Source organism: Pteropus medius, unplaced genomic scaffold (assembly GCF_902729225.1).
Source record: "Pteropus medius unplaced genomic scaffold, Ma_sr-lr_union100, whole genome shotgun sequence".
Lineage (NCBI taxonomy): Eukaryota > Metazoa > Chordata > Mammalia > Chiroptera > Pteropodidae > Pteropus > Pteropus medius.
Window position 1 is genome coordinate 12892040 of NW_024350926.1, and position 11275 is coordinate 12903314.

Genomic DNA, 11275 nt, shown 5'->3' on the forward strand with positions numbered 1-11275 from the left:
GTAAGTAAAGCGAGTGTTTTCTGGACGCCGACTGCAGAGTGTTCTCTGTAAGTCAAACGAATGTTCGACTCTTAACCGCCCTCCGCCCCCCAATTCTTTCAGGGTTCTCCCTGTGTATTTCCCCAGTAGGATAGACTATTATAAGCACTAAGTTAATTAGGAAAGAATTCATTTGGAACAAGAAAATAAATGCAGATTTCACATGGAACTCACGGGCATGATGGACGCCACGGGGTTTAACCTCTCGGAGACCAGGATAAGGTAGCGTGACGCTGGCGTTGAGCGTCCAGCGGCCACCGGAGTAGCTCCCCAGCATCCTCAGACGGCTCGGGAAGGTTCCTCTCCAAGTCAGCCAGTGGCGCCAGGAAGCGTCCCCGGGCGGCTCTGAGCGGAAGTGGCGAGCAGTGCTCCTCCGACGGGAGCCACGGAAAAGCTTTGCCAGAGAAAGGGGAAAGCGTGACGAGGTCCGACGGGCCACAGCCGGAAGGGCCGGGCGGCCGTTGGTGACGGGTTGTCCTGAGGCTTCGTGTCACGACCCTGCGGGGGCCTGGGCTTGAACCAGCTCCGTGGGCAGCTACGGCGTCAGAAGCCCCGCCATCTCGTGGCGTCTTTGCTCAAGCGACGGAACAGAAGGCGAGGCCAGACGTAACTAAGCGACGGGTCCTCACATTTCCTATGGGGCACAGACGATCAGTGCCCGGGCGGCGGGTGAGGCAAAGCGTCCGGGTCCGAAGGCCTGGCATCGCCCCCGCTCCGCGGGACACAGACGCACACTGGGCAGCGGGGACACTGCTGGCTGGTCACCAACAAACCGCTGGAGCTCCTGCAGCGCTCAGCACACAGCAGGATCCCACACACGCTGTGCGATGAACAAACCCTTCTGTGGGACAAGGGCCACCAGCACCCGCACCTGACCCTTGCCGCAGACGGGGGCAGCGACCCGGGCCCTGTGCCGAGCCCGGCATCCGCAGAGGGAGGGGGTCAGCTGGGCTCCCGTCCTCTGCCTGCGGTCACACCTGACACGCACCCCTCACAGTCAGAAGCCAGGCCGACCCCGTCACGGGAGTCGATGCCAGCCAAGAACCGCTCGGCTGGACGGAACCCACCCACTGCGTCCACAAATGCAGGTGGCCACAAAGGACAGACCTGGAGGATAGGCAAAGTCCCCCCACTTGCTCCGCGGGCCCCCCGGCACTTCAGGAGAAACCTGGCTTGACTCTCGATCCAATCTACCCACTGCTCAAATACTTGACATCTACCTGAAAATTCGCAGGAGCCTAGAACGCATCAAGAAGCGGCCGAGTCCCTCCCGGGTGGAGCACGCAGAGAAAAAAACACCCTGAATTATCAAGCCAGACGCTCTCCGCTGCGAACTGTTTGTTTACTCTACTAATTACGTCCTCTCTCTCCTTCACAATGTGCAAGGCGTGGCGATAAAGGCAGAAGCCCGGAATGTTCCATGTGGGCGATGAAAATTAATGAGTATATGAAGGAGGAAAAAGACAAATGATGTTTAGAGAGAGGAGAGAAATAGAAATCATTTCAAACAACTGCGACTAGCATTTTAGGTTAATCTCCGGGCCCCCAACCCCACTGAGACCAGGGTCCGTCTGCCCCCCGGCTGCCAAGACCCAGAGGGGCAGCCGAGATTTTCTGAAGTTACTGCTGCGGGGGTCCCGGGCACGGGGCGGGTGGAACCTCTGGACTGCGGTCTCCCCGGGTGGGGAAGCACTGGGCTCCCTCGGCGACGCCCTCCCTGCTGGGCACCTGGACAGCAAATCGAATCTGCCAATGGCTCCCAAACGCCCCGTGCCAGAGACAGAGCTTCACAGGGGCCAGTCCCCAAGATGGCCAGGTCACTGTCCTAGTCCTTCAGTTCACAGGAAGACACGCGAAGTAGGGGCCCAGGGAAGGGCAAGTCATGGGGGACGGAGGCACTTCAGACATGCCCGTCACAACTTCACCGGCATCTGCGTCCCGCTCAGAGGGCTTCCGAAGACGCTCTGCTTGATGAGGTCTGGGAGTGGGGTGAGCTTCACCTGCAGGATGCCCACAGGCACCTGTCCTCAGGGGGGCTCCTCCCTCCTGGTTACTCAGACCCTTCTGCTCCACTCGGCAGTCAGCAGATGAAGGCCTCACAAATCTAGTCAGGCATCCAACACACACGCGCGCGCACACCCACACACACACACACACACACACACACACGCGCGCGCGCACACACGGGCTCTGAGAAATTAATCGGTTAGCGCAGGACAGGCTTCGAGGAAGCCGTCGGGAATTTGAGCCCACCTTCTCTGATTTCCGGAACTCTGTGGCCATACGCAGGTTACTGAGCTTTGGAGATTCAGGGCCGCCATCCGAGATTGCTCTGGGGTTTAGATTAAATCGCAGGTTTAAGTGCTGAGCCCACGGCCTGCACGAAGTGGGAGCTCACTACACGCTCCAGCCCCACCTCCTCCGCGTCCGAATGACCGGTCGGTGCACGTGACAATCCCAGGCACGAGGCGGGAGGCACCTGGATCGCGAAGGCCGCCTCGCGTCGCCCACAGCACGAGGCTTGCTTAGCGTCGGTCACACGGGCCTTTAGCGTGAGATCAGACATTCGCCACTGGATATCCACATACATAGATCTGTGACTAGAATGATTGTACCTGATTCCCAGAGAATAGTTGACTGAAGATTAATAAACTCTAGTAAATGAGGACCACCACCTGCATGGCAGAGCGAAGTCTCAGTCTCTTCCGCTTCTGACTCAAGGCCGCCCTCTCCTAAACTCCTGGGGCGGCTCACGTTCCGGTCACCCTGCCCGACGCCCCACTCGCTCCCTCTGCAAGTCCTCGGCGGCCCCGTCTGCTGCAGCTCGACCCAGCCCGAGGTCTGTGTCCCGTTTGTTTCCTGGGACTCGCCGCCCCCTGTTTTGGGTCCCCTCCCCTCCCAGGTGTCAGCTCAGTGTCATGATAAATTCTAACAGGAAGCTAGATAAATCTGTCCCCACGCTGGACACAAACTCCTCCTGATGGCCCGAGGTACTTTCCTTCCCCTAGCCCCTGTTCTTTCGTTTTGGTTTCTGTTTTAGAAAGTATCTGTAGGGCCAAGTCTGAATGGAAGAGCAGTCCCAGGGCACCTGGACACCTGAGTCCTGCTCCTGCCCGGTCCTCCAGGACACAGGGACCGCTCACAGTCAGGAGCCAGGCCGACCCGGGGCAGTGGCCGCGGCCACGGAGCGGTCAGCACGTGGGCTTGCGCTCTGTGCCACCTGCGCCCCGAGGCTGCCCTGACCCTTGCGGGCAGCGCCCACGCGCCAGCATACGCTCCACGGCCCTCCCTGTCAGGGCTGCGTTTCTACGTATAAAATTTGTTTTCAGTCCACAGTATGAGTTAAATGTATAGCTGCCTTGTAAAAACTTATAATGAAAGTATCTTTCACTATAAGTTCGGAATATAAAAAGGCACAAAAAGGACAAATGATGATGATGATGATGATGATGATGATGATGGTGATGATGATGGTGATGTGATGATGATGATGATGGTGATGATGATGATGATGGTGATGATGATGGTGATGATGATGATGATGTGATGATGATGATGATGGTGATGATGATGATGGTGATGATGATGGTGGTGATGATGATGATGATGGTGATGACGACCCGGTGTTGCCTCGGGGCTGCCACGCTGAACTAGCCCGTCTGCCCTTCCTCGAGAGGACCGCAGCCAAAGTTCTGAACTTCCGTGGGGGCTTTTCCGCGATTTTCTTGTCGTCCTCTCCCCGTCGGGGTAATGCAAGTCGTTTTCATGTCTGTTCTCTGGCTTTCTTCCGTTGAATCTGCTTTGCTGCTCTCACCGGGAGCAAGAAAACCAAACTTTCATCCAGTTACAATTCGCCGTGAGAGAGGAGTGAACAGAGCCTCCTGCTCAGCCGTCGGCCTCAGCGCCTAGGCGTGCGAAGCGGCCTTGGGTTCTCAGAGGGCCCCTGGCTTTGATGCATTATTTTCTGTTTCCTGAGAACTGAGACTACTTTGTTAAAAACAAAAAACAAAAAAAAAAACCGCTGGGTATGTGAAGACTTTTTACGGTATTAGCATTCTCGTTGACAGGAAGTGGTAGAGTTGAATCAGCAGACTGATACGCGGTTTTCGAGAATGTCCTGTGATGATCCTTAAGGACCTCGGGGGTGGGGGGTGGAGATGCCAAGTGCCAAAGTGCATTACAAAACCAGGCCTTTGATTCCTTCTGATTCGTAAGCGGCCGAGTGTGTGTGTGGTCACAAACAGAAGCACCTTCCTCCTGGTTCTGCCAGCTCCCCGCTCGGACTCAGCATTCTGGCTAAGTGCGTTTCCCCTTCTGCTTCATCTGGATGAATTTTGTTCTTTGGGTTTCCTGTCATATAAGGTTATGTTTACAAAAAAGCCACATATCTCATAACCTCTCATCCTCAGGGAGGAGGAATTTCACAGCGCACTGTCAGGCTAATTAGTAAGTAAAGCTGCTTATTGCCGGCTGCTATGGCAACGTCAGATACGACATTGTGTCAGACCATGTCGTTTTAATTGGCATTGAGGGAAAGTGGACCTCATCTCTAGAAACAATTTAAGCCAAAATCCTTTCCTAGCTAGACACGGCATCTTAAATTTGAAGTGAAAAGTCAGTGTTCTTGAAGGGGAAAAAAATATATCCTTTTAATGCAAAATGTAAAAACAGGACACCTGAAAAGAAAAAAAAAAATTGATTTAAATTGTGTTGATAAGGTTTGCAGAAAAGATTACTGTGGATTTGTCTCCCGTTGTTTCTGCTAACTCTAGTCTCTGAGAGGGCTATGAAATCTGCGTGCCCGGAGCCTCGCCGAGCGGGCGTCCGAGAAGCCGCCGGTTAACCCCGGACAGGGACTCTGCCGGCGCAGTCTGCAGCCCTTCAGCATCTTCCTGGTCAAGATCCTCTCATGTGCAAGCACAGGACACTGACCGGAGCTAATCCAAATGAAACAGGTGACTGCGTCTGAAGGGTCGCTCATGAATTCAGGAAGGGGACAGAGGTCAGCGCAGAGAGAGAAGCCGTCGGAGCTGGTGCTCGTGAACCTTCTCCGGGACACTCGCCGCGGATGACTCAGCTCTGGGAACGTTCCGTGTCTGCGTATCTCAACTCATTTTCAACTGTCTGGGAAAGGAGTAGCCTATCGGCCCAGCCAGACTTGGCATCTCTGCCCTCGGGTGAACGGCCAGTGCCAAGGACAAGGGGCGGAGAGGCAAAGGTCCGGCTGGGCCACGCAGCGTGTCACCGCACCGGGCTGCACCCCAGCCAGGCCGCTAAGTGTCACCGCGCCACGTCGTACCCCAGCTGGTCACTCGGGGTGTCACCGCGCTGAGTGGCACCCTGGTTGGCATCTGCTGTGATCGGCGACCCCGCGGGCGGGCTCCAGACTCCGGCCGCTGAAAACGGAACAGTGGTTTCCCTGTGTTTTTATCTTTTTAGATTAATGAATAATTTCAACACCTTACTAAGTTCCTGTGCTATACCGGGGTGCAGACGAAAGGCGAGGTGTGGAAGGACAAGCCGTCACTCAGGGAGGACAGGCAGCTGCCCCAGCGACGTGCTGAGCGTCACAGCAGATACAATTCAGACGCTTAGGGCGTGACTAGGAGCTTTGAGGGAAAGCTCTCCAGAGGGAAGGATATTTGAGCTGGTTCTTGGAGAACGGTAGGGAATGTGCTATGTAATGGGGATGAGAGGCACGCCCTGTAGAAAGAGCGCATCTTCCAAGCACACGATCCCACCAACGGGGAGAAGACAGACAGCTTGGTCACTCGGGAGCTGTGAACAGCTCAGCTCTCTTGGAGCTTTGGAATCTGAAGGCTTCGATGAGAACGGGTCTGGAGAGAAGCAGGTTCCCGAAGCTTCTACCGTGCGACACGACGGGGAATGGACTAGACCCTTCGGTCAGGGAAGGGTTCACGGGCTGGGGCAGCGAGCTGGTCAAAGCTGGCTTTAGAAAAACGACTTTGACTGCAAGGCGGAGGAGAGTGGGCGTGAGAGAAGGCCGGCTCTGACACAGCGGAGAAGTCCCCGCCCTTGCTCCAGCAGATGCTGGCCGGGGTTCTGCCATCACTGTCCGAACTCCGGATTCCAAGGCGAACACTAAAGCATTCGACTAACACTAATGAGAACACAGTGAGCAAAGACCGGAAACGGGCTGACGGTACAAACGGTCCGAGAGGTCGACGGCACGTCGCAGAGGGCCATCTGTTTCTGCTTGCCCACGGCCCCTTCCTGAAGGACCGGTCCGTGCCCAAGGGCCTGCTGTCCCCGTGACCCTGGTCCCCGGCCACCCTTCACAGCCTTGGTGAGCTGGTCTGATCGGATTCCCCTGTGGCTTTAATGGGTAGGTGAGTAGCAGCTGGGCCAGAAGGCGTCAGGGCTGAGACCGTGATGGGCCGCGTGTGGGCTGACACGGAGCGCCTGGCCGTGGCCGGGAAGAGAGGGGTGTCCTGCGGAGAGGAGCAGACCCCGAGGGCAGCGCGTGCGTGCGCGGTGCTGCCGGGGTTCACGCCGGCATGTGGATGACTCGAGAGCATCGGGATCACCGCAGCCCCGGCTCGAAGGCATCGCTCCTCTGAGGGCGGCTCAGCCCACATGAAGCTCTGGGCCATGCTGACAGTTTACCCTCGCCACCAGAGAGGTCACCTTCGAGAGAAACTCGAGCGCTTGGAAATCGCTTTCACCACTAAGAAAGCCAGGTGAGAAAAGCAGTTGTTCCCAAGATAGGAAAAATAAATTCACTTGTAAGCTCATCCCCAAAGAACTCACCTTTAGGTTCGTCTCAGAAAAGGTCCTGAGTTATGGGCCAGCCAGGGGCCTGGTTCATGCGCTGTGCTAAGTATGTTCCTATTTCTCCAAGTGGGTCCGTAGTTTTGAGAGGTGTCTTTTCTTTCTGCTTTCCTGTGTTCTGAAATGTACCCCCTCAAAATTTGAAACTAATCCCTAGCTTAGCCATGCCCTTTAATATAATCGACTTTTTCTCGAGTAGCCAACCATCTTTAATCCTTGCTGGCAATACTGAAAGGATAAAATAGAAATTAGCGAGATGTGATGGGGGGTGCGGGGGGAAGGGAGCGGTCTTGAGGCCGACTAGGCCACAGGTCCCTTCCGCGCCATCTGCAATGCGTTCTGATTCTCATAACCCGCGTTACTGTTTCTGACATTGTTGAAAATTTTCTAGTGCGTTTTAAGGAGCCTTGACGCTTGTGGATGACAAGGGCACCCTCTCTTAAAATGCCAGAAATTCCTCCAGTCTACCAAGTTATAAAAATAAAAATCAGTAAAACACGGATGGCAGAGGCTGGCTGGCTGGCTTGCTCATTTCATAGCTGCCTGATTGAGAGGAACATCCAAAGAACATCTAAGTAATCACCTCTGTAGAAGCTATTTCTACTGCACACATCAGAAAGATTGCTGAGCCCTCGTTACAGGCGGAGCGATTAAATGCGTAAGTTCACTGAAGCCTCGCAGCAATCCTAAGAGGCTGGGATGTTGTCACGCACAGCCCCGCCATCAGAATCTTCATCTCCAAGAGTGACAATCGTCATTCTCAAACTTTTTGTATGCCCCGATTTAGAAACCCTTGGACTGAATAGATTCTCTCCCGTTGGATTTCGAGCCCTCGTTGGACTGGTTTTACCACGGCTGAAAACGTCCTCGACGCAGTCAGGTTCTAGCTCAGTCAGCCGCTCTGTCCCTTCTGCCATTACCGATGCTCGAGTGTGTGACTAGACTCTTGTCCGCAGCGGACTGCAGCTGAGTCTTCCGCCGATGAGGCTTGGAGACTGTTATCCCCTGAGGCTTGGCAAGAGCCATTTGCCGCTCACACACGAGATGAAGAAAGCATATGGCACTGCCCCATGGGCGGCTCTTCCCCAGCCGCAGACGTGTGCCCATAATCTTTCACTGGCTTTCCAGAAGAGCCACCAAAAAAATAAAACCTGCAGCGTTGATTCTTCGACGGCTTCGGCTTCTCAAAACCATCTCTCTCAGATTCAGCCTGCAGGCTCCTGAAATACTTAGACGTCGATCACTGCTTTCTTTCCAGAGGACTTTACACAAGTTTAATCATTTAAATCATTTCCTTAATACCGACCTGAGGTGAGGTGGATTCTGCCGAACCAGCATCAGAAACGTCCCGAAGTTTTGACTCTTGCCATTAAAATTATGATTTCTGCAGAACTTGCAGTCAGCTTTTTAAAAAATTCCAAAACAAGAATGGGCTTTGGATTCAGCTATGACGTCAAGGGTTCTGTGAGCCAAATGCTTTTAGCGAGAAACACAATGCATGTTTCCTGCGAGCAAAAGAAAATAATATTATCTTTGACTTTTCCTTGCAGTATTTCTTTTTAAAACACAAATTGTTGGGATAAGATTGAAGCCAACAGATGACAAAACTCGAGTTGGCACTCTGCTCGGTGCCCAGAACTAGCCCATCGGTTCAGAAGGCGGAGGGAACCGCAGAGGCTGCTGGCTTTATGAGGGACACCTTGTTCCGCAGAAGCTTTGCTGGCACGCCCCATTTGTTTTAATGAATTCGGTGTACGGCAAAACGCTAAATGTGTATTATAGAAATTGCAATTTGATGTTACATAACCCTGTGAGATTCTCAGATAAAATCCAAGATGGGGTAAGAGACAAAGTCTGTTCTTAACACAATCCAGAGATTTCTCTCGGGGGCTCCAGGATAATCTCCCACGATGCAAGGGGCTGCATGTCAGTAGTAAGTGGCACCTCACGTGTTCGATGGGGAGCACTTCGCATTTTGCCACATACCAGGCGTGCGCATTTCACAGCTGCCTGATTCAGAGTAGTGTCTAAAGAAAATCTAAGTAATTTTCTCTGCAGAATAGCTCTTTCCACTGCACATATAGGAACAATTGCCGTAAGTGAGGACAGGATATCTAAGCTGGCTGGAAAAATCAGCGTTCTATAGAGAACTGGAACCAGCAGGATGTGTGTATAAAGAGAGAGGGAGAGGGAGGTAAAGGTGTGGAGATTTGTTTTTAAGGACTTGACTCACGTGACTATGGAAGTTGGCAGGTCCAAACACTGCAGCGCGGGCCGGCAGGCCGGAGAGTCGGTGCCGTAGCTCAAGTCCAAAGACCATCTACTGACAGAATTCCTTCTTGCTCAACAGAGGGCAGTCTTTCCATTAAGAGCTTCAACTGACTGGATGAGGCCCACCCACTTTATGAACGACAAACTACTTCACACGATGTCCACTGATTTAAATGTTAATCCCACCCAAAAAACACCCTCACAGAAACATGCAGAGTAGTGTTTGCCCAAATATCTGGGCACCCTGGCCCAGCCGGGTTGACACAAAAAACCAGTCATCACACCAGGGGATGGCTCTTCATACTTGACAAGTCCTGTGACATTTGTGGGTACCACTTTCTAGGGATGAAGAGAGACGGGGAGCAGAGCCTGCTAACGGAGGCCGCGAAACACCTTCGCACACTGACCGCCTCTCTGCTTTCTGAAAGCACACCTCCAAGCCCAGGACCTTGAAAACTCTAAGCTAAGTGGACAGACTTTTAGACTGAATGCTACTGAGTGGATGTTCATACAGAAGCCCTATCTGCTCACCTGACTATTACACACACACGTCGCCCACACAACTACATCATGGCAGAGAGGTCACGTTGCCATCAAATGAAGACACGGTAAAGCTGTTCTTCTAAGGCACCTCAGAATTTAAAGGATCAAAAAGGGAACGAACCTCAAAACGCATGCTTCTAAAATAGCTTTTAGGTTGAAAAAACCACTACTGACGGGAAAAGCTAGCAAGACAAATGGGGTTATTGCTTTAACTTCGGATCGGCACTGAAAGGACTTGGGAGAGAGGAAGAGAATGCTTTTTTTATTTTTATTTGTTAACTTTCATTACAAGATCCTCACAAATCAGTAGGGTAGGGCGGGGGTGCCGGAAAAAAATGGGAGAATGGGAAAGACATTGTCAATATAGCAAGCAACGCAGAACTGAGACTTAAGCTTTTTGCCAAACAAAACAGAGTTTAGTTACAATAAACAATTTCTCTGTGATCTTTAAAGGTAGGTACTGTCTTCAGCACTTTTTTTAGACATATTATCTCATTTGACGGAAGAATTTACCGTAGGCATTTCACCATTAATATTGGATTATGTGCATAATCTTGATTTGGAATTCGGCATGATGTAGAGGACTACTTTTTTTTTAACAGTTTCTGCTTCTGACATCTGTTCATCAGACACATCAGGGATGCAAATATTAAACAGCAACTGTAGGTAGCATGTCATCTTCTGAAACCCAGCCAATTTCAATTTAAAGTATATGAAGGGGACGTAGAACAGAAGTCCACTGAGAATGAAGAGACACACGTAGACGTAATGCATATGTGGAGACTTCACCAAAGGTATCACAACTAAGCACAGACCGATGGCCATTGTCACCAAGGGAAAGGGCAAAAACACCTGAAAAAAGTAAAATCCAAAAAAAAAAAATATTAGATATGAAAGCCCATATGTGGTACCTGCGTATTTACACAAATGAAACTAAGATTGAAGCTAACGATGGAAAATGGGTGAATCCCCATTCGACTGCTCATTAGTGGGAATAAGTCTGATCTAGGCGACATGAATTTGTTGAGAGGGAATTTCTAAAGCCCAGTGGAAGTCACAACAATTTTCCCAGGAAAATATCTCCAAGCAGTGAGAAATTTATGTCAAAACCAATATCCTCAGACCCTCTGTTACTCAAGCAGACATTGACAGGTACTTATTATGACTTTATAGACTCAGCTTATTAAAAACAAAACAAAGCAAAGCAAAACTTTTGGTCAAAACAATTCTCCCTATTTTTTGTGGGGTTTGTTTTTTTTTGGTGGGGGGTTGTTCTTTGTCAAAAAAAAAAAAAAATCTTTGAAGCCCTATCCTCAATATCTGCTTTGTGTTAGGATTGTAAGCGTCCTGCACCAAACATGACCCAACCTAGGGAGAAAATTTAGTAGGTCACTTTTGTGATGTCTTTAAGAGTGATGAATCTGTACCCTAGAAATGTCACACAGCTAGTCATAGTTCTGGAACCCTTTAATTAAAGGGTCATTTCCTGGGGGCTTAAGGCGTTAAGAATCCCCTTTCAATCTGTAACATACCCCTGCGAAGATCACCTGTCACTCACAGCTCAGTGTCAGCTGCCAAGTGAGTGAGAGGGGGGAACAAAGCAGCGCCCATGTGCCATCGAGACGGATTC

General features: G+C 51.5%; 1 protein-coding gene across 6 annotated transcripts in view; it reads right to left on the reverse strand.

Annotated features, from left to right (window-relative positions):
* Positions 1–11275, reverse strand: part of SLC7A13 (solute carrier family 7 member 13) — a 71424-nt gene that overhangs the window by 20942 nt on the left and 39207 nt on the right. For 2 of the 6 annotated variants that reach the window (XR_005648451.1, XR_005648445.1), the window contains exon 4: positions 10410–10497. The exons of 1 other annotated variant lie outside the window; for it this stretch is intronic. Coding sequence is in view for 1 of the 5 variants with exons in the window: in XM_039841974.1 (XP_039697908.1) it covers positions 10186–10497 (312 nt within the window). In the remaining 4 variants the exon portion in view is untranslated. Of the gene's footprint in view, positions 1–9899; positions 10498–11275 lie in introns of those variants that run through there. 3 more of the 6 variants (XM_039841974.1, XR_005648449.1, XR_005648443.1) reach the window with 3 other exon arrangements.